The sequence below is a fragment of the Daldinia decipiens genome, assembly GCF_022478715.1.
Source record: "Daldinia decipiens strain CBS 113046 unplaced genomic scaffold F4813scaffold_4, whole genome shotgun sequence".
In the NCBI taxonomy this organism is placed as follows: Eukaryota; Fungi; Ascomycota; class Sordariomycetes; order Xylariales; family Hypoxylaceae; genus Daldinia; species Daldinia decipiens.
In genome coordinates this window covers 307,985-329,400 of record NW_026054547.1, presented here as the reverse complement: position 1 = coordinate 329,400, position 21,416 = coordinate 307,985, and the positions used below count along the sequence as shown (strand labels likewise).

At 48.7% G+C, this 21,416-nt stretch overlaps 10 protein-coding genes across 10 annotated transcripts; 6 read left to right on the top strand and 4 right to left on the bottom strand.

The window, feature by feature from the left end:
- The first annotated feature begins 748 nt into the window (after window positions 1-748).
- F4813DRAFT_346807 (tRNA synthetases class I (M)-domain-containing protein) lies at window positions 749-2,925 on the top strand. Its single transcript, XM_049241885.1, has 3 exons — window positions 749-1,099; window positions 1,172-2,427; window positions 2,498-2,925. Exons 1-3 carry the CDS (start codon window positions 895-897, stop codon window positions 2,792-2,794), a joined length of 1,758 nt encoding a protein of 585 aa, XP_049103176.1. The 5' UTR covers window positions 749-894; the 3' UTR covers window positions 2,795-2,925.
- Window positions 2,926-3,028: 103 nt separating this feature from the next.
- F4813DRAFT_399255 (GNAT domain-containing protein) lies at window positions 3,029-4,268 on the top strand (the record flags this gene model as incomplete). Its single annotated transcript, XM_049248156.1, has 3 exons — window positions 3,029-3,243; window positions 3,379-3,458; window positions 3,585-4,268. The coding sequence occupies exons 1-3, from the start codon at window positions 3,222-3,224 to the stop codon at window positions 4,266-4,268; spliced, it is 786 nt and encodes a 261-aa protein (XP_049103175.1). The 5' UTR covers window positions 3,029-3,221.
- F4813DRAFT_221173 (tryptophan synthase beta subunit-like PLP-dependent enzyme) lies at window positions 4,100-6,033 on the bottom strand. The gene is made up of 5 exons (XM_049239801.1): window positions 5,977-6,033; window positions 5,846-5,881; window positions 5,578-5,788; window positions 5,266-5,501; window positions 4,100-5,123 (listed from the first exon to the last, which is right to left on the bottom strand). Exons 3-5 carry the CDS (start codon window positions 5,661-5,663, stop codon window positions 4,423-4,425), a joined length of 1,023 nt encoding a protein of 340 aa, XP_049103174.1. The 5' UTR covers window positions 5,664-5,788; window positions 5,846-5,881; window positions 5,977-6,033; the 3' UTR covers window positions 4,100-4,422.
- Window positions 6,034-6,887: 854 nt separating this feature from the next.
- Window positions 6,888-8,017, top strand: F4813DRAFT_221138 (uncharacterized protein). The gene is made up of 3 exons (XM_049239799.1): window positions 6,888-7,155; window positions 7,216-7,311; window positions 7,366-8,017. The coding sequence occupies exon 3, from the start codon at window positions 7,521-7,523 to the stop codon at window positions 8,007-8,009; it is 489 nt and encodes a 162-aa protein (XP_049103173.1). The 5' UTR covers window positions 6,888-7,155; window positions 7,216-7,311; window positions 7,366-7,520; the 3' UTR covers window positions 8,010-8,017.
- Window positions 8,018-8,665: 648 nt separating this feature from the next.
- F4813DRAFT_221091 (uncharacterized protein) lies at window positions 8,666-10,601 on the top strand. Its single transcript, XM_049239798.1, has one exon. It carries the CDS (start codon window positions 9,301-9,303, stop codon window positions 10,363-10,365), a length of 1,065 nt encoding a protein of 354 aa, XP_049103172.1. The 5' UTR covers window positions 8,666-9,300; the 3' UTR covers window positions 10,366-10,601.
- Window positions 10,597-12,039, top strand: F4813DRAFT_221161 (uncharacterized protein). The gene has a single exon (XM_049239800.1). It carries the CDS (start codon window positions 10,823-10,825, stop codon window positions 11,960-11,962), a length of 1,140 nt encoding a protein of 379 aa, XP_049103171.1. The 5' UTR covers window positions 10,597-10,822; the 3' UTR covers window positions 11,963-12,039.
- A 163-nt stretch (window positions 12,040-12,202) lies between these two features.
- F4813DRAFT_399253 (uncharacterized protein) lies at window positions 12,203-13,639 on the top strand. Its single transcript, XM_049248155.1, has 2 exons — window positions 12,203-12,519; window positions 12,618-13,639. The coding sequence occupies exons 1-2, from the start codon at window positions 12,474-12,476 to the stop codon at window positions 13,205-13,207; spliced, it is 636 nt and encodes a 211-aa protein (XP_049103170.1). The 5' UTR covers window positions 12,203-12,473; the 3' UTR covers window positions 13,208-13,639.
- A 33-nt stretch (window positions 13,640-13,672) lies between these two features.
- On the bottom strand, window positions 13,673-15,650 carry F4813DRAFT_346785 (protein prenylyltransferase). Its single transcript, XM_049241884.1, has 3 exons — window positions 15,536-15,650; window positions 14,834-15,463; window positions 13,673-14,766 (listed from the first exon to the last, which is right to left on the bottom strand). Exons 1-3 carry the CDS (start codon window positions 15,579-15,581, stop codon window positions 13,883-13,885), a joined length of 1,560 nt encoding a protein of 519 aa, XP_049103169.1. The 5' UTR covers window positions 15,582-15,650; the 3' UTR covers window positions 13,673-13,882.
- A 78-nt stretch (window positions 15,651-15,728) lies between these two features.
- F4813DRAFT_346783 (mevalonate kinase) lies at window positions 15,729-18,409 on the bottom strand. Its single transcript, XM_049241883.1, has 2 exons — window positions 17,467-18,409; window positions 15,729-17,398 (listed from the first exon to the last, which is right to left on the bottom strand). Exons 1-2 carry the CDS (start codon window positions 17,689-17,691, stop codon window positions 16,109-16,111), a joined length of 1,515 nt encoding a protein of 504 aa, XP_049103168.1. The 5' UTR covers window positions 17,692-18,409; the 3' UTR covers window positions 15,729-16,108.
- A 360-nt stretch (window positions 18,410-18,769) lies between these two features.
- On the bottom strand, window positions 18,770-21,216 carry F4813DRAFT_346782 (uncharacterized protein). The gene is made up of 3 exons (XM_049241882.1): window positions 20,195-21,216; window positions 19,246-20,139; window positions 18,770-19,189 (listed from the first exon to the last, which is right to left on the bottom strand). Exons 1-3 carry the CDS (start codon window positions 20,697-20,699, stop codon window positions 19,020-19,022), a joined length of 1,569 nt encoding a protein of 522 aa, XP_049103167.1. The 5' UTR covers window positions 20,700-21,216; the 3' UTR covers window positions 18,770-19,019.
- Between the last annotated feature and the right edge of the window lie 200 nt (window positions 21,217-21,416).

Sequence of the window (21,416 nt, the reverse complement as noted above, 5' to 3'; positions counted from 1 at the left end):
GTAGTCTCACGGCAACGCCACCTCTCGATAGCTATGATGTCATTTTCACCCTTGAAAACTATAGCCTGTCTTATTGACGAAGCAGTCATCTCTATGGACAAGATGGCCTATGAAGGACGTTCTTATGGACAACAAAAATTCCTATTTTTCGAGTTGGCTCTAAGCCCGGATTCGATATACACCCCTGATTCGATTTCTCTGGCCTACTTCTCGACAACGTTAGTCTCACTTTGACTAAGTTGTTCCGGCTTTTGACAAGAATCATTCTTTGTTTCGACCAAGATCTCGGTTTTTACTGTACTTTCTATCGTCGTTTTGTACGATAGGTTCGTACTGGTGGCACACTATGGCCTTTTATGGCAAAGTTAAGGGAGGCATGATTTGACCCCTATATTAGGGACTCTAGGGCGGCAAAATCATTTGATGATAACCCCTCCGCATAAGTTTTTTCGAGGTGGGTGACGCATGGCATAATTTGCGAACAGGTGTCTACGGCTGCTTTATATTGCTGTCTTTCTAGCTAGGTAGCTATGATTTTGATTCACGAACAATACTAGGCAATTATGCATTCTCATGAATTATGAGAATGCTTCCTATAAGCATCGTATTTTCTTGATGCATTACCTAAAGTGAGGTATCTACTTTTGTACCGTCTAAGTGCATTAAACCGACAGATTGGAACCTAACAGTAGGTATGTACAGATCAGTAGTCCCTAAATTGCCCCACTAAGATTTTGATCGGTGCTATATTCCATTTTCGCCGGCGTTTTAATATTCCTACTCAAAAATGTATTAACACTTAACCTAGCAACTTCACAAGTACCTAACATACCACATACCTAATGGATTAATAGCGTTCCGTCGCAGTTGCAAAATACGAGAAGCCTCTAGGTCATGAAGAGCCATTGGGGAGCCTTGAGCCGGCAACTTTGGACAGTTAGAAACGGGCAAAGGGCGCGCATCGGGTGGATATGCCAGTCATGTCAGTCAGATAGAAGCAACAAAGCCCCGCGGAAGCTGTTCGCCAGCAGCGCAGCCCTCGGAGAGCTCAAGGACAAGCCGTATTATGTGACGACGCCCATTTTCTACGTCAATGCGTGTAGGTCCTGTATCAGTAATACGTAGTAGTTACGTAGTAGTTCGAGCATATGCTAATTAGTCCATCCGGAAGCTCCTCACGTCGGCCACCTATATAGCATGCTAATAGCAGATGTGCTCAAGCGATGGCAGGTCCTCAAAGGCAGACAGGCGATACTAAGCACGGGAACCGACGAACACGGGATGAAGGTCCAGCGCGCGGCCGAGCTACAAGACATTCACCCGAAGGCACTTTGCGACGCCAACTCGGAAACGTTCAAAGATCTAGCTAAGAAGGCTAATATTTCGTACGACTACTACATTCGCACGACGGACCTAGAACATAGGGATGCGGTCGAGTACTTCTGGGCCAGGTTAAGAGAGAGCGGGTATATATACGAGACAAAGCATGAGGGGTGGTACTGCGTTGGCGACGAGACTTATTACCCCGATTCTATGGTCGAGAAGCGCGTGTCGCCTGTGACGGGAAAGCCGTTTATGGCGTGCGTTGAGACGGGCAGTGCTGTGGAATGGACCGAGGAGAGGAATCACCATTTCCGACTGACGGCTTTTCGAGATAGGCTGCTCAAGTTCTACGCTGATAACCCGAATTGGGTTGTCCCGAACAATCGCTTTGGGGAGGTGATCAGCTGGGTCCAGAATAACCTAGAGGATCTGTCTATATCTCGTCCCGTGAGCCGCCTAGACTGGGGTATTCCTGTGCCTGACGACCCGAGCCAGACCATCTATGTGTGGGTTGATGCTCTGATTAACTACATTACGGTAACAGGCTATCCCATGTGGCCTCCTGGTTCCGAACATACAAAAGGTTGGCCAGCTGACGTCCATGTGGTCGGAAAGGATATTGTGCGCTTCCATAGCATATACTGGCCAGCGCTGCTCATGGCCCTGGACTTGCCCTTACCAAAGTGTATCCTCAGCCACGGCCACTGGTTGATGAGCCAACAAAAGATGTCTAAATCGGTCGGAAACGTGGTGAACCCTTTCTTCGCCCTCGATCGCTGGGGCGTAGATACCATGCGGTATTTCCTAGTATATAACGCTGCGATGGCCAACGATGCCGACTACAACAATGAGTTTATCGTCGATAAGTACAAGAAGGGTCTACAGGGGGGTCTAGGCAACCTGCTCAACCGAATTACTAGGCCGAAGAACTGGAGTGTGAGGAACGCGGTGGTATCTATGCACGAGAAGCAGTCTCATTCGGTTCCTAAGGTGGTTGATACCCAGAGGGAATACCTCGAGTCTATCGTAGAGGACGTCTCAAGACATATGGATGAGTTAAATCCTAGGGGGGCGTTGAAGGAAATTATGGAATTCGTGTTCGAGGTGAGTCTCGGTGCCTTCATTGCCGCCACTCTCTCCCGTCTTCGCGGCAGCATCCTAACACGTACTACAGGTAAATAAATTCCTGCAAGAAGCAGCGCCGTGGGACAGGAGTAGGGAAGGCGACACGGTGGCCGTAGAGCAGATCATCTTTTTCGCGGCGGAGTCGGTGCGCGTCGCCGGCATTCTATTACAACCGTTTATCCCGGAGAAGTCGAGCGAGCTGTTGGATAGGCTGGGTGTTGGTTCCGATCGAAGGACCTTTGAGCATGCGCGACTGTTCGCAGATGATGCATATGGGACGCCGGCTATACCGCTGGGCGAAGGCGCTCAGAGCAGTTTGTTTCCGCCGATTCCTGTTGAGGATTAAGCACCTAGCTGTGGTGGTGGTGGTGGTGCCTTGTGTATATCATATATCAAATATGCGAATCTGAATTTGCTCTGCTGTGTATGTAAGGTTAGGATAGATACCCTATGGCAATTCCCCTTTCCCCTTTTTTATATACATTGAATTTGTAGTTGTGGTGTAATGACTGCGGAAATGAAGTATAACTATAATATTCGCAATTCCAAAGCTGTCTTTGATTTTTGATAGTTTAGTTCTAGACGGTCAACGCAAACACATGTGACTAAAATAAAATAATTTACGCCTCACATTATTCTACAACTACAATTTCAACTACAACTTCTCTCATCAACCACAGGTTTCAAGTTATTAAATTCATTAACAGGAAAAGATATGCGACATCGACCATACATATAACTTAATAAGTACCTAACATAAGTGTGACATAGAAATGAGGTTGAATGAGAATATTGGTGAGTCCTACATTATCTCTCTCATTTCGCTTGGCCGCCATCCAAGGCGAGTCGTACCTAATAGCCACCACCACATCCTTACCCAGGTCCTCATTCAATCCGAAATAAATAATCGCTAACACACATCTCTAACAGCTATTTCGACCAGCAAGGTCCTGCTTGTGCCATATGATGCGCACCACGTACAGCAGTACCACAGGTGGATGGAGGACCCTGTACTCTTCCTTTCTTTAAGTCTCGTTCTATTTACCCACGCCCTAAGTCTTTCTACCCTACCAACCGCCCCCCCCTTTTAGCAAGAGAAGGTTATATATAGTATACTTGCTAACAACAATCCCCAGTCCATCCGCGAAGCCACCGCCTCAGAACGCCTCTCGCTAGACGACGAGTACGAAAACCAGGCGTCGTGGCGCGAGTCGCGGGATAAACTCACGTTTATCGTGTGTGCGCCATTACTACGCGACGATGATGTCTCACGTACGGACGAAAAGGGGGCAGCCGTGCTGGCGGGCGTAGGGGATGCGGTAGGCAGGATGGTGGGGGATGTTAATCTGTTTCTGAGTCCTTGGGATGGCGATGACGAGGGACAAGAGCAGAAACAGAATGGAGACGGGGAGGAAGCGAAGACGTACTACACCGCGGAAATCGACATCATGATCGCGAACCCCAAGTTCCGGCGGATAGGTCTCGGTCGCGCAGCCGTCGCTACATTCTTGTACTTTGTACGGCGGCATTTAGACGGCATTCTGGCTGAGTACATGGGTTCCCTCGACACCGCTGCCGCTATCAGCAAGCCTGTGATGAAAGACGTCGTGGCTAAGATTAACGCGGATAACAAGGCCAGCATCGTGCTATTCCAAGCCCTTGGGTTTAAGCAGAGAGGCGAGAGGAATTACTTTGGCGAGATAGAGATGGTGTTTGGAGGGTTTGGGGAGACGGACGAGTGGGTAAAGACGAGCTCTTCTTCTGTCATGGGCGATGGGTATGAAGAGTTGGTTTATGATAGATCGCGGTTGGAGGAGTAGAGTAGACGGTGAGCTCGACGATATAGATTTGAGGTGGTATATGTATGCATCCTATTTATACAGACGCCTCTCCGGCAGCAAAAACCACTTCCAGCTCTACCATCTACATTCCTTCATCCCTTCATCCCGATGCTCTACAGCAAGATATACGTTCCTACTTTACACCATACGTCTCCCCATAACTCCTCAACATCTCCAACGTAACATTCATCCCTCCGCACACAACCACAACCACATTCTTCCTACTCCACTCCTCATCGCTAATCCCCTCGCCCCCTACCACCCTCCTCAAGTCCCCATTATACACCGTCGCAAGCGTAGCACCGCACGCCACCTCCACCAACATCCGCGCGTCGTCCGCAAACCGCACACACCCCATCACCGCCTCCGCATCCGTCACCACCAAGCTCTTCAGATGCGGCGCCTCCCGGCTCCAGCGAAACGCGCGTTCCGACACCCGCGGCGCGCCCAGACTAGTCGCGATGCTGGTGATCCCCGGCAGCGTCACCAGCTCGCCCGCTCTCACGCTGGCGTTCAGACTGTGCGCGCCCGCGGTCTCGACGGCCAGGACCGTGGGCTCCCGGGCCCCGGCGCCCGTGTAGTGCTTCTGCACGCCGGCCATGATCCCGTTGAGCAGGCCGCCGCCGCCGCAGTTGCACGCTATGCCGTCGACGCGCAGCGCCCCGAGCTGCGCGGCGAGCTCGTCGACGATGGTGCTGGTGCCGGCCCAGATGTCGGCGTGGTCGAAGGGCGGGACGTAGACGCCGGTTGGATCGCGGGCGAGGAGCGCGGCGCGGAGGTGTTCGTCGGCGAGGGCCCAGTTGGCGCCTACCTGGTGGACTTTGGCGCCGAGGACTGCGGTTGGGTAATGTTGAGGTTAGCTGACTACTACATGGCTGGCTCTAAGGGTTATGCTGGGACATGTCTATGGCCAAGTAGAATAACTACCTATATATCCTTCCTTGGCCAGGGGCAAACAAGTAAGTAAGTAACTCACGTCGCATCTTCTCGATCATGTGCTGGGAAGTAGTCGTCGGCACGACGATAGTACACGGCTGTCCCAGGGTCTTGGCCGCCGTCGCGCACGCCAGGCCCGCGTTTCCGCCCGACGAGCAGTAGAAGTGCACGTTGCCGGCGGGCTTCGCGAGCATCGCCTGGTACATCATGTTTCCCACGGCGCGCGACTTGAACGACCCCGAGGGCTGGAGGTTCTCGAGCTTGAGGAAGATGTTGCTGTTTTTTCTGCGTTAGTTTTGGGGTTGTTTGTAATCGGCGTGGGAGTAAGGGGGGTGAAGAAAGGAAGCCTGACCAGCCCGCTGCTCGTGAGAGAGCTATGGATGGTATACATGGTGTTTCTATGAAGAGCTTCGGAGGCTCTGGATTGCAGGAACCCATCTTGTTGTTTTATTGGTTTTATTGGTGATGAATGCTAGATGAATATATGTATAACTAGGGTCTTTGGGAACCTAGGTACCTAGTTATTGCGTCTCCTTGTTTGTCTATCTTAATAATAAAGATATCTAGATTGATGTTAGTATTACTTCGCCCGTATTGTATATTATAAAATATAACCGTACTTATACACGTGAAGTGTCCGTGAAGTGTCCAATTTTCTTAATGTCGTAACCTAGGTAGTCAGCAATTCTTCTCCCAAAATCTATGCAAGAGTCGAAGCAGATTTTCCTCCTAAATACTCTCAAGAACAAACCTGATGTATTCCACCGCCATCTATAAATCCCTATAAAAGCATTCTACTTTCTTCCTGTATCGGACGAAGCTATACGCAGCCGTGACATTAAGGCGTATGCGTAATCACGTCCAATAGGAACATGGGGCAAGGTAACACTGCAGGTCCCGTTGATAAGGGTCTAATGCAAAGCTACAGGTATCCGCTTAAGGCTTGTGGAAACGGCGGGTACCCGAAACTGGGGAACGGCTTCGGCTACCGTCGATTGCCGATGCTGGCCACCGTTATACATAATCGTTACTTAACCACTTAGGTAACGCTTCCCCATAGCTCCGATTTATGCGGGATTATCTCACAATGCCTTATAAACAATTCGTTGCGTAACCTAAAAGTGAATGCCTTACAATTATGTGATCAATTTGGAAACGATTGAAGTAAGTCAAGACAAGCTGTGTAGCTCAATGTCGGAATTGCTCTAAACAAGTGTCAACCAGCACTCTGATTCATACATAGTAAGCTTTCGAAGAGTCTCATCTTCTTCCCATATTCAAACTATGAGTGACTACATTTATGCCCGAAAATTTAAGTAATAGTTAATAATAATAAATCTGATAAGCTTGCGGATCGATAGAATAATTCTTAAGAGTTATAGGTATGCATTTTCCCATGTGGCATGTTTCAGGGCCGTGGCAAGAATAACCAACCCTGTTTCAAACTTACAGATGTACGTAGGTATGTACCTACCTCATCACTTCGGTACATCTCCATCCCCATAAATCTAGTTTAAGGTTTGTCCTAACCTTTTCGATTCAACCAATCATATTCCATGTACTACCAGATTTGACAGAGGGATCCCTGTTCGGACTCCCTATGTATGTATCTGCATGTGCATAGACCCCTATTAATAGCGTATCTGAGGAAGCGAGAAACGGGCTGAGCTGAATTGAATTTACACTATGTAGTAAATCGGACTCACGTCCCACTTCTTTATAGCATAGCGCGACCCCTAAACCATCCGTTAGGGGAAGGTATCGGACTCAAATCTGGACTATCCCTAACGATCCATCCGAAGCGCAACAAAAATACATATGAAAATTGTGTTAATATGAAGAACGAAGGGACCAATTGGCTCTTGAGTTCCCCCCTTTCGGCTGTCTGCCGTGGCAGTGCCTTGGGAGGACAATACGGATCGAGGCCCAGGTGCGAAATAGAACAGCCTAACATCTGAATACCGAACACTTCGTATTAATCTGACACGAGAGTACGGATCCGTACACCACCTATGTTGGCGTTCTATCCGACTTTTACCCTCCCCAGTTTCATGTGGGCCATGGGACCAGACCGCTATGTATGTATGTATGTATGTATGTATGTATGTATGTACATATCCTATATTAAGATTACCCGTAGAAATAAACCCCTTTAAGCTGGTCGCCATATAGATACCGCTCCCCAGATTTTACAGCCGCTACGCCCATTTCTTTTTGCCCTGAAAAAAAAGAAATACATGCTCGCCGAATAGAACGATATCCGAAGCCAATCCTTGTCCGCGATCAAAGTCGGCCATGAAGTTCACGCTGCCGTTCGAGCTTGGCATGCTTGCTTCGAGCATATTCGCCTCAAACACCACTACCGTATCCCCATCCGTCTACATCCTAAGCACATCGCCGCCCGCGACAGTCGCTCTCAGCAAAGCCTTGGACACCCTGGGATATAGCCGTCTGGATCTCGAATCAGACATACTAGACCAGGCGGCGCTATCAAACACCTATGTCGAAGTAACGTCGAACATGCAGCTCGCAGAGATCGCTCGATCGCAGCCCGACGCCAAATTCATATTACCCCGAGGCAGTCGACGTATAGGGGAAGAAGATTACGTGCTTTCAGCTCGGAATTTCTTCTCCAAGGAGAAGCGCTCTCGCAAATTTTTAGAATTGGACGTGCTTGCGTTAAAGACGAGTTCGCAGGCGGAGAACTGGGTCCAGCTGTGCGATTTCTTGGGCATGGGATACAGCGTGGTGGAACGACTAGGTCTATGGCACTTCCCGAAATGAACGCTACGGTCCGAACCTATATATATATATATAAAAGCATAAGACTCGAGAGACGATATATATATATTGTAGAGTCGACTATAATCGTCGCTCCAATATTTGGGCACTTACATACCGAACCTGAACGTATTAGCCGTTTAAAAATAGCGAGGGAGAACGCGATGATTACAGACAGACAAGAAGATAGATACATAGGCATAAGGTCCAGGTATTTTGCGACTAGCAAGTGGCTTATACCGAATAAGCAGTTGCCGCGGGTGTTCTAGAACTTTGATCGCGGGAAACGCGATTCTAGTAGTATGTACTTCGGGATTTAGAGCTTGTTAACCTACATGTAGGTACATACATGTAGTATTAAAGTACCTAAAATATACTTACAAGACTATTTTATAAAGTTCTCGACGGGAGTTAGATAGAAGGTAACTACGGGCGAGGAAAGTGCGGTAGACACTGTACTAAATAAAGGCTATTCCGATCTGAGTCTTAGACTTAACCTACCTTTACAACTACAACCAACCATAACTTCTAATCGAAAGTATCTGAAGGTGTGTTGACGATTTTCTTAGGGGCTTCCGGGATAGCTTCGTGGAACACGTCTCGAGCCTCACTCAGTAAGGCACCATTTACGTATATAGCTATACAAGGAAGGACATTAAACATCTAATAATAATATGGCTATATACAATCTAGAAGACAGCGTTCAAGCTTCCAGCCAGGCATGACCGCTTGTTACGATCAGTATATTCTGCAAATACCGATAGCCATGGTTCCCTTAAGGCAATCATATGCCTCTGGTGACTAACTTAGTATTCTAGATATTGTTTAAACACCCTTACCTTAAATATGAAGCTCGGGGCGCGGCAGTACTCCGTCTAGGGATGGCTAGAAAGGTTCGGCCTAAACATCGAGACTGACTTCGTGCTCGCGGTCTACCAGCCCCTTAGAAGCACGATAGATATTGGTTGGTTTTAGCACACCATGAATTCAAACCCGTCACCTAAAGACAAGGCTACGTCCTCTCCCTCCCCTATCGCCATAATTCGGGGTTTGATTGGCCTTCTTATCCCATTTCTTAGAGATGCGACCCAGCCTGGCTTGCCAGCGGATTCATTGGAACCTCCCGACTACAGAAGAATCCTCACCATTGTGCAGGATCTCGTCCGTACGCTGATACCGGGAAACCCCCATTTTACGATATTCCACGATGGCCAGGCCCAAGATACGTTAGGCGGGGGGCACACTCGTTGTTTTCTGCTACGCGTTCGCGTTCGCCCGAGCGATACGTGATTGGATGCAGACCCTAGCCGCTCTTATAAAGGAGAAACCACCGTATGTTACCATCCTCATCGCGTATACTAACGCCGCTCCGGTACAAGACCAAGTGGTTGAAATAGGAGAAGTCCAGTACCAGAAGTCAGACAGGGGTATTCCCGACGCTCTTAGAACGTATATGGCCGATTATGAAGAGGCGATCCGTTTTCTGTCCTCGTGGTCTGACGTCCCAACCACCGTAGCATTTCAGTCTGACCTCTTTTCCGACTCCGCCATGCCGCGGCTGCTTAATTACTTGATTCGCCAGCGGACAACCCTCGGTCCTCAGCTCTCTCCGAGCTATGGCAAGCTTGCACTTCGAGCGGCATGCCCGGTATCGGGTTGTGATCTGGAAGAGAAACACGGCCTGTTGAACGATTACGAGTGGAGTAGCTCTGGACGCAGTATTATCGTGTTCCGCTGCCCAAACCATGGCCCGCATACTATCAGACTCTCTCATCCTGCGGAAGTTGCTCGTCTCGAAGTAAATGCACCGACATACAACCTCCTCCGTAGCATGATACACCTATTTGACACGACCAAGCACCATATTCGCGTCACAGGCGCTGACTATAGCGGGATGCACCAGGAGACGTTACTGCACCGCCCTCTCGCCGCCTGGTCAGCCGCTACGGGTCTAGCCCGTGGCCGGACGCCACACATCTTACACGCGCCCTTAATCGTGGTCTGGAGTGGTACGAAGCTGTCGAAACCGCTCTACGTACGTGATGGTGCACACGCGTCTCTGAAATACTCGGGGATGGATAGATTCTGTAGTTACGCGCAGTTGAGAGACCGGTTCGGCGGCAACGGCGACGAAGGGTTGCGTATAATTTGGGACATTTTCATTGGCATATTTGCAAGGAGTCGTTATGAAGGGCGGGCAGAGATAGTTGGTAATGAGTGGCATTTTAGACGCCTACCTGTATGTATCATGTATGAATCAATGGCAATGGATGGGTATATCCTTCTATGCCTACATGGAAACCTTTTTCACTTTGTCACCCCTGTTGTTACTCTCCCCACCGATCCTCCTACAAGTTAGATCCTACATGTTGCCAGCTCATCGGGGGCGGGAATCGTGGCGATGTGTCTGTATGATAGTTAGCCTAGTAGAACATTATCTCCCTTTACCTCGAAGTTGGACTTAGTCTTTGGTTCTTAAAGAAGCAGTGAAAACTCTAGGTTAAGAAGTTTTAACCAAGGATAGGTATTCTATAGACGCGCACCGCGTCTTGGTGTGAGTTTGATGGCTTTTGGGCTGTTACTTAAATACCTCTCAGTAAATGCATAAAGAGGCATGCATGACATGCTCAAGTTTGCAAGGACCTCTCTGATCCAATTAAGTGTCAAGCACCATACCTGCATACAAGTATTGTAACCCGTGTACGTACCATTATATAATATTCTGACAGAGTGAGAATATTGATAGAAATCTTCATCTAATAACTTCAATATATGAAATCCTTGCAAGATGCGGCAGAGATGACCATTGGCCAAAAATGGCATCCTCGTCCCGGAGATATCACCACAAGAGCCGGGCCGGATGTACCACATGCAAGGCGAAAAAGGTAAAATGCGACGAGAAACAACCATGCTCGTACTGCGCTAAGAGACAGCTTCCGTGTAGCTTGGTACCGGCGTCGCTATCCGGGAGTAGTAGACCGGACTCGAATACGCCGGGAGTGGTTGTCCGGTTTTACGAGGAGCCGTCGTTCACCTTTACCGACTTCGGTCTGTATCAACATTTTATCAAATCCACGTCTATCGCGCAGGCCGATGATGGCGCATCGATAGCAGTCTGGCGCGAGTTCATCCCTGACCTCGCGACGCGGCATCCTTATCTTCTCCATGAGATCCTCGTGGTCGCGGCGCTGCACCTCCGATCTGCTACTCCGGAACAAGCGAAATATTTGGAGCGTGTAGCTACCGAGCACCAGGCTAGAGCTATCCCCCTATTTCGGGAGGCCCTGGCTGCTAGTTCGGCGGAGACGGCCCTGCCGCTGTTTGCTTGCTCGTGCCTATTTATACCGTATCACTTCGCCACCGCAAAGGACGCCTTATCGCTGCTTTTCAACGAGGAGACCGGGTCTTTGGCTGAATGGCTGGTCTTAATCCATGGAACTGCGGCGGTCACTGTAGAGCACGGCCCTACTATTATGAAATCCCCTCTCCGTGTGCTTCTAGGAGATCTATCGACACCTAAGCTCGGAGAACTGAATGATGGGCCCACAGACGCGAGGCTTCTCGGTTTGAGCGAGGAACTCCCTATCGCGCCCGAACATAGGGAGGAATACGCGCAAGTCATGCACAAGCTTCGTCTGAGTTTCTACTTATCAGACCAAGCGGACACGGCGCTCAATCGGAAGAATGCCGCTCTTAGATTCCCGGCTTTTATGAACCAGCAGCGGATTGGGGATGATCTTGCCGTAAGACATCCGGGGGCGCTTATCATAATGGCTTTCTGGTGTGTTTTACTACATCGGGTAGAGGATAGGTGGTGGCTTAAGGAAAGGGTCAAACCGCTGCTGGTAAAGATTGAGGAGTTGGTACCGCTGGAGTATAGATATCTTATGACTTGGCCTATGGAGGAAGTGGGGATTTACTCGAAGTCGAACACGGATGCTTTAGTTGTGAGGTAAGTGATAGTGATAGGATAGATGGACAATTTGAATATTAAAAGGTGTAACCTAGAAGTTTAATGCAAAGGATCAACTGCTCTTGCTGAGAGATACGTATACAGTATATTACTTATGTAATTTGGACTGTGCCGCTAGTTAAATTCAGCAGCTATCACAGCCAAGAAGGGAATGGTCCCACAGTGTGGCAAAACTAGTTGTTTCTATGATATCTCAACCTTTGATTCACTCACTCAAGTCAATGTCGTTCCTGTGATTGAACCTTCGATGATTTAATCCTTACAACTCCAACCTGCCTAGTTTCCAAAGTCTACATTCATATCTCATTGTATAACACCAAACGACTAAGCCAGAATTGCTCTTTATTTTTCATAACCCTAAATCCTAATAATCTGTGAAATTAAAACTTGCTTGGTTCAACAATACACCCATCCACCACCCAGCTCATCGCTTATAAGAGCAAAGGGTCACAAACCATTAGACCAGAGGCAAATATTTCAGGGGAATACTCAAAATGGCCTTACCAAGCCCAGAGACTCAAGCCAAAGTAGCCAGCGAAGGTACCTAACCTCTCCAACCCAGCCCTCTCACCCCATCTCACCTCACCTCACCTCATCTCATCTCACAACCCCCCATACATACTAACACACCCCCCCAGCCGCCCAATCCTTCGTAGACCACTTCTACGAAGCCCTCAGCAAGCGACGCCCCCTGTCCCAATTCTACGCCTCCGCCTCCGCGCGCCTAACCACCGCCGGCGTCAAACCCGACATCAGCATCAACGGGCTGCTCGTCCCCGACGCCTCCGCCTACGAGGCCTTGCTCGAAACGCAGGGCGGCCCCGTATCCTACGACGTCGCGTCCTTCGACGCGCAGCCCGTGAACCCGTGCTTCCGCATCGGCGAGCCGGAACCCCCCGCCGGCCCCGGCCGCGACGCTACTGCCGCCGCGGCCGTGCGCAACGGCGATAGGCTGAGCTTCGCGGTCCAGGTCAGTGGCGTGGTGCGGTATGGGCGGGGGCACGGGGATGGGAAGGCCGGGGTGGGCGACGCGGTGGCTGTGGGGGGAGGGGGGGTTGGAGTAGGAGTAGGAGGGAGTAATAACAGTAGCAAGGACGACAACGAGCCCCTCGAGAAGCCGTTCAACGAGGCGTTTCTACTAGTGCCGCATTGGGAAGCTTGGGGGAGGAACGCGCCGCGGGGGCTGAGGAAGTGGGTTATTGTTAGCCAGAACTTCCGCGCTCTGTAAGGGGGACTGGATGAGGGGATGAAGCAAACCCGTAAAGGGCGCGAGCAAACGGAACGGAGCGAAGCCCTTACATGTTACGACAGATGAGGCAGTTTCTGTAGGGACCGTGGACGATAAGACATACATCCCTAGTGAATGAGACATGAGAACATGGATCTAGACGAGGCTTTCTCAGAAAGGTACATCACCAACTACTTACCTACAGCTTTACCATGGGCTTCAGCCCGGGAATATGACGAATCCATGTGAGACAACTTAGCTCTTCGAGAATCATAAGGTGGTAGTTAAAGGAAAGGGCGAGAAAAAGCAGAGAGAAAAAAACAGAAACGGTCTCATAATCATAGAGGAGAGGACAAGGTTGATCCCGAGGAAGGTCACATAAGGGGATAGATATAACCCAAACCTACCTCAAAACAAGTCCAGTACCAACAACTCTTAAACCTCATTACCACTCGTAAAAACTCGTAAAGTCAACGTCTTCATTCATATATTTAAATGCATCGCAACGAGTAGGTTACATTAGATAGTAACTCCAGGATAACTCTACCCACCCTAAGGATATTATTCATCACCCTCCTCCCACCCCCTCTCCTCTCTACTCATCGCCCTCTCCCAATCCTCGTGAAGTTTTACCACCCGATCCCACAGCGAAGCTACAGGCTGACCATGCTCTTTCTAACGCTGGTCTTCCTTTAGTAACCTCCGCCTGTACTCCCAGTACCCGCGACGAATACGATCCCACTTCTCGCCCAGCCGTCTAAGCACCAAATCTGCTCTTTCCAGCTTCCCTGCCTCTTTGTATATATCTGCTAGCAAGTCCAGGGCGTGTGAACTTCGGACTTCCTCTGCTTCCGTATCGCCTAGCTTCGTAACAAACTGCTCTGTAAACCCCCCTACGGTCACTAACTTCCGGCCTCCCTTGACTAGCACGCCGCGGAGGTAATTCCAGGGGCTTTGGTTTTGCGGCGCGAGCTCGATCTTCTGCTGAGCGTACTCGATTTCGCGGTCGACGACAGAATCCGGTATCTTCGGGTCGTGCTCCGTGGCGTGCGAGCCGGGCGTCGCGTATGCCGGGTCCGAGAATACGACGAAGAAGCGGTGCGACCAGGCCGAGTTGTTCCGCACGTCCTCGTGGATCAGGGTTTCTATGCTCTGCCGCTCGGCGTCGCCCCACATCCCCAGCTTGCGCACTATATACTGCCGGTAGCTCCACACGTGGTAGTTCTTCGTATCTAGCTGGAGCATCTTCTCTAGGAACTGCCGCTCGCTGTTAGCTAAGTCGGCTACCTCTGAGGGCACCGTCACGATCGTCGGGTAGTAGTGTTCCATCATCTGTTGCCGGTGGTTCCAGATCTGGTAGTTCTTGATGTGTGCGAGCGAGACTTCGTTGAGCCAGTCGATTTCGTCCAAGATTGATATGTTTAGAGCCTGTACAATAGAGAACCGGTAAAGCCAGACTGTATAGTGTGCCGGGTTTAAGGATATGATGCGCTCGGTTAGTCTGAGGCACCGCGGTGAGTACTCTTTCGCTGCCATAATGGCACGGAGGTAAGACATAGCTAGGAAACTGTTAGTATATATAATATCCAAGTATATCCTAGCAAAGCCGCGTCCATATATACATACCCTCAGCATATTCATCTGGATACGCAATAGCGGCAAGCGCTCCCTCGGGCTCGATCTGGGGTATCGGTACGACATCATCCCACTCCGGATCCAGCTCGTACGGATCCATCTTGGCGCCGTACAGATCGTGCTGTGATTGTGACATCTCTTTCCGCCTAGCTATTTCAGCTTCTACGTCTTCTTCGGTGCAAGTGTATGTCTTCTCGTTGTCGGGATTGCTTTCGTCGGCCTTTGCGCGCTTGACTTTAAAAGCCGAGCTTTCGTCTAGAAGCAACAGAAGCTTAACCTTCTTCGCCTCGCGGGCTTCGTAGTCCTCAACGGTGTAATCGCCGACGTCGCGGCCGTTTTTGTCACGGCCCCACTGGTGATCGCGCGGCCGGGGTAAGCTGCGTAGAGGAACGTTGGCTTCGTTCAGCTGCTTCCACAGTTCCTTTTGGGCTTTGTTTGAGAGGGTCTTGGCAGCGCCCGGTTTTAGATATTCTTGGTTAAGGTAGGCTTGTCGATCAGCTGGAGTCATGCCATGGAGACCAAGCTCTTCGAAGGACTTCTGGTAGGGATTCGTCTCGTAGTACCACTGCCACTCGAGCTCTCTAATGGTCTGTGGTTGTTTTGGATATTCTTGCTTCGCTGCTAACAGATCTACTTATTAGCGAACCTTCTAACAGACTAACATACGAATAAGAATATATGGGAATAATATACGTTCGGGTGCTTTGGCTTTAGCACCTCCTTTGTTCTTTGGAGGCATGGTTGCGATGTTGTGTGGATGGTGGGGTTCAAATAAATCAGATAAATAACTAAGGTACCTTTAATTGGGGTCTCAGGAATAAAGGGCTGATACATGGACATGGTATTGATAACAACAAAATTCCACTAGTTATAGACCTGCATATAGAGGGATGGAGGGGCAAGTACAACCAACCATCTTTAGAACATTGAACCTGCCTCATATTTTTAAGAGACAGGCACATTTGGCCAATGATTACCTGTCTTATTAACATTTAAACTTAAAGTATTGCTCTAGTAAATCCCCTAAGCCCGTCCCTACAATCCTTAGGAGGTACGTTTTCCATGTATAAATGTATAAACCGTGACCGAGCCACTCATTCCCTTTCATCGATTTCGTTTCTATCGATGCTTTATAATTATTATAATTATCAGATATAACCGGAACAAGAGCCCCGAATACACCGTTAGTATACCGCATTCCACACTCCTACGATCCATAGAAGCATCAATTTCCCCGAAGCCGCCTCCCATTATCCCATAATCCCATCATTGGCTCTCCACCCTCCAAAATTTCCAACCTTCCCTCTCAGCTCCGTCCAACCCGCCAGATACCCCAACCAACTTCTCCACGCCGTCATTACCTGGTGCATTCAGGAAACCTTCAAGGTCGATTTCCATGCCGCCCTCCTCATCTTCGTCCAGGCCATTCTTCAACACCGCCGGCCATAACACGCCGACACCGTCTCCACCAAGAGTCGTCCTGAATGTTTGGTATCCCTCCATATCGAGTTTGCGCTGCAGCTTATCTAGCTTTTCTTGAGGGGTATCAGGCTTCATTAACGATATCGAACAACCACCACCGCCCGCACCGGTAAGCTTCGACCATCCGAACCCTTCGTAGTCGACTAATTCTCGTATTCGTTCGAGGCGAGGATGAGAAACGCCCAAAGACGAAAGCAAGCCGTGGTTGATTGTCATCAACTCTCCTACCCGCCGTAGACTCTCCGTTTCCTCGTTGTCAAAGTATTCCTCCTCAATTAAACTCTCCGCACTTCTGGTGACCTTGTCTATCGCATCCAAGATTGTTCCTACCAGCTCCTGGTGCGTGCTCCTTAACTTCGCAACTTTGGCTACTTCGACAGCTGTAGACTTTGGTGTCCTAGTGTTCACTAGGAGTAATGGCAATTCAGGAAAGTCCCATAGCGGCGTCACCGTTGGCGGTTTTTTATAGTCTGTCCGCTGGTACACCACCGCCTTGCCATGCGTAGAAACCGTATTATCAACGCCAGAAGGATTACCATGGATGCACATCTCGGCCACGAAGGCCCATCTATTAATCCTTTCCACTTGTAAACGAGCCTCCTCAGGGGGTTGGTCGGGATGCGGGCCAGATAGTGTACGAATCTGTAATAGCATAGCAGCAGCTAGACAAACGCCAATCGACGCGCTACTCCCAACACCAGCTCCAATCGGTATTGTCGAACGAAGGGTATACCTGCAGCTTGGAGACTTTGGCGATCCTAGTGACAGATACAAGTATAGAAACGAGGCGGCAGAATTTTGGTGTATTTTTCGCTCGGCTTCCGACTTCCCTAACGAGATGTCTACAAGGTGCGGTTGAATGGCTTTTACGAGATCGGGGTCGAGAGACGTGACAAGATCGTAGTAGTACTTTTTCTTAGAAGGCTGTTGGAATATGTCCCATGGTAATTCGTCAATGTTCCACGTATGGATAAGGTCGATGTCGGGAAACTGCATGGTTACTGTGCGTTTTGATTTGGAGAGATGCGTCACTAGGAGATAAGAGCGGAGCGAGACGGAGGCAGCAATAGCGGCCTATATATATATTGTGAGCATATGCGCAAAGAAGTAATCAAGTACTGAGAAAGCAATTTATATCATACCTTGCCATAGACTACGGCATGTTCGCCAAAGACGATGACCTTGCCGGGAGCCGAGACCATGAAGGACGGCATCATAGGACTGGAGAGCTTGCGACTCATTCGCTTTTTCTTCTTGTCGTCCTCCTCTAACGAAGGTCGCCCATTTGTACCGTTCGTACTATTCCCATTGCCGTTTATATGGAGTGTTTCAATCTCCTTGTGGAAACCATTGATGCCGTTGGACATTTCCGAGGTTGCGCTGTTAAGGAATTGTTGGAGTAAAAGTCGTGTAGAATCGTTCAGTTAATATGATGCCTTCTAAGATCCTCCCTAAGCTCATACGCTATGCGACTACTTTTTTGCTGGGAAATTCCTTGTGGAACGATAGGTAGGTAGCTTAGCTAGCTCCCAACACAAACTGAACCCCACGTAAGTTATCTAATAAATATATGCCAGATACCCACGAGTGGCGTAAAAAGTATAAGCGGCAATCAATCGGGCAGAAAAGGAAAAGGAAGAATTAGGTTCGAGTCGTGCGATGTAGGAATGAGACGATACTGGTATCGATTGTTAATAAATAAAAGTAGTAGAGGTAGTGTAGTAGTAGTATTAGTCGTAATCTCGGTAAGGCTCTTCCTAATTATGTTTGGTTATGTCGCATTCTGTTGCTTATGCTCCTTATGCTTCTTATGCTTCTTATGCTTCCTATGCTCCTTATGCTCCTTATGCTCCTTATGCTACCGCAAGTAAATGCGATCACACCTCTTTTTTTCTTTCTTTTTTTCAGTAAGCCACATTCGCTGCAAGCTGATATAACCGATTTATAGAATTTTGAAGGAGCTGCAGAGTTGACAAGAATCGGTGTAGGAATCCGAGACGAGATATACTACAATGTTGGACATCAACGCAAGGTAATCAAGTGGGCGCAAAACTGCAGAGCTGGCAAGCAAGGGGGGAAATTTTCCCACCCCTTTTTGTTGATCAGAGGGACGAGTCAAGGTATCCACTATCCCAATTTGAGATGGAAGTATCCGTGTACCTGACCAGGGTACCGATAGCAACCCAGACGCCGCTGCAATGGAAATCAGTGGGAACCGAGATATAGCCTTTTTAAGCAGAACCAGTTACAATGGGCCAATTAGAACACAACAGGAAGAACTGGCTGCTGGTCACACTCTTGGCAGAAGGTCCCCAGAGGAAATATCCCTGTTCGGCCACGCCTTCCGACTCGGACCTTGCCCAACAGGGTGTTGCCGAATGACCTATTGATGACTCTAGTCTAAGACAATCGACAAGGTCTTTGATAAACTTAAAGTTTACAACACCAACATTAACCTCGAATTATCTCATCTTCAATCAGACGATGTGAGATAACTAACATTTAAATTATATACCTTCTAGGTTAGGTACTTAAGACCGCTTCCGATAAAACAGTTACAGGCCTACATAATGCGACATTTCCCATTTCCATGAGAGCACGATAATATATTTCAACGGGATGAAGCTGCAAGCCAACCAAGCCCATCTTCACACGGCGTCCCGCAAAAGATAACATATGTCATAAAGTCGCAACACTACAAAGAGGCCCCGCCATCAGAGTCGGAATCGGAGTGAAATTCACTCACGGCCTCACCTTGAGGCTCGCAGGTCGACGAATTATCGTTGTCGAGGGAAGAGCTGCTCCATTCTTCAGCGATACGCGACTGTGCGTCCGTGACGGGAATGACTTCCGGCATGGTAGAGTCTGCGCATATTAGTTTCTTGCAGTAGGCTCGAGGGTGAATAAATAGTGAGACACACCATAACTCGAACTCGTCAACTGTCTTTCGAGGGGATTCTCTTCAAGGTGCACTTTCTCCGGGGGAAGTGCCGTCGTTGAAATAGTAATCCCCGTCAGCGAATCGGGGTGCCATTTGAGCGGCCCTGCTTTCTGTATAATCTGTGCCAGGGCATCTTTCCTGATCGTTTTCACCATCTCGTTCATCAGATCTCGCTGCATATTATAGCCCGGACTTTTAGATCCCTCGGGCAACGCCGGTACTCCCCAATTCAGATATATCTTCTGATGCGATTCCGGTTCCACGGGCCTAGATTTGTGGTGCCGGAAGTAGAGGTGGCAACAATAACATGACGGCTTGCTGCATCCGATGTAGTGGTCGTTATCAACGTAACGGAGTTGGTTCGTACAGAAATGTTCTAGAACTTGAACCTCGGCGTGGACGCGCAGTTGGAAGTTTTTGTTGTTATATTCCTCGTGGATTCCCTGTCCAATATGATACTTATGGTCTAGAGATACTAGAGCCTCTATATATTCCTCCAATTTTGGTTCTTTGTCCGGCAGCATCCGCTTGACAATGCTGTGAAGCTCGGTAAGAGAGGGTGGTGGGTTAAGCAGTGGTGGGTTAACCAAGCAAATCTCGTACGCGTCGAATAGGTGAGCCAATTCAAGTGAATCTTCGATAACTTCCTTTGGTGCTCGGACATGGTGAGCCAATCGCCCCAGACGATGGTGTACTGTTGCGAAAAGAGACTCATATTCGCCGGGATCGATGTCTCCATTGCCGGAGTAAGTTTTACCCTCTAGTGAACGAAACTCCGGTGTCTTTCGTTGATCATAAGCTTGGAAGCAAATATCAGCCACAGGCTTCCCTTTGTCCGGAATGAATTGCTGTAGCCATTTGCCTAATTGGGAATCTGCAAAATTCAGCGTAAGTATATAGCTTGATTCAATTAAGCAGTTACAACTAACCTGGTACGGAATTCTCCTTGTTGATATATCTTTTGCACTCATTTATCGCCCTCGATAGCAACTTGACCTCCTTCTTCACTCTCCTCTCGGCAAAATTTACCCATGCGCGGGTGAATCTAACCTCAAGGGGACTCCTTTGCTCTTCTTTAAGCACAATGATGTGACGTATTTGTTCCAGCGACGCTTTTAAAAACCCCAAGTTCCTGTTGCCCGCACGAGCTGTATTTGACGCGATCCAAAATATGTAGCATTGGTCTGTGTCCTCAAGAGCAATGGAAGAAGTCGTATCACCTCCTTTTTCATAATCGCAGAGGTAAGAAAGGTTGCGGAGCAGTCTTCTACGTCTGAATTGTCTAGATTGACTCTTGTCATCTTGAGAGACCAAAGTATGTGTCCCTCGCGTCTGCCCAAGGACTCTCAACAGAATCAAAGGTTCGTAGAATCGACGAAGTAATCTCGAGTACGGGTCCATCCCCAGCCTTCCTGATGTTTTCTTAGGCCCCATTTTCCCTAGTTTACCAAGAAACAATCATGTTGCCCAAAGATTGGGAGTCGGCATTAAATATATGAATCGAGGTCTTCTCGTGGCCTTAATTCGAAACCATTATCCCGCCCATAACCACGTTGTGCGACCATACATGCATTTCGAGCCATCCAGTGCGGAGGTCGTGGCACCAACCGGCTACTGACTCACTCCCAGACCAGGGAAAAGCTACACGGTACGTTCTTGGAATCGAGGGGAAATCGTGCGGGCGGAAGGCTGCAGTTGGGGTTATCATATCTGACAGGTCATTGTTACAGCATGGTCTTTTTTATAGGACCGGGAGGTTTGGCAAGGCTGTTTACGTCACTAACATCAGGACCGCGCAGTGTTTCTTATTTTCAAATGCTCTCAGGTTGTATAGACCAGTCACGGCATCTTAGTAGCTATAAGCAACATATTTAGTATTAGGGGGGGGGAGAATTGCACATTATGAGACACAATATTATCAGTTAACATTTATCATGTGTTCGGTATTAACAGATCGTATATCAATTTTGTTAAGGAAGCTGAAAAAAAGACATTATATCTTGTCAAGATAACCAAATAAATTACAAGCCAAAATATGTGTGAACAGGGAAATATTATTGGCGAATACACGCCATGTCCGCCTATATGTTGAGCAAAGATCAAGACGGTTAGGGCTTTACCCGTATCTATCATAAGACGAACCTGGTGCTA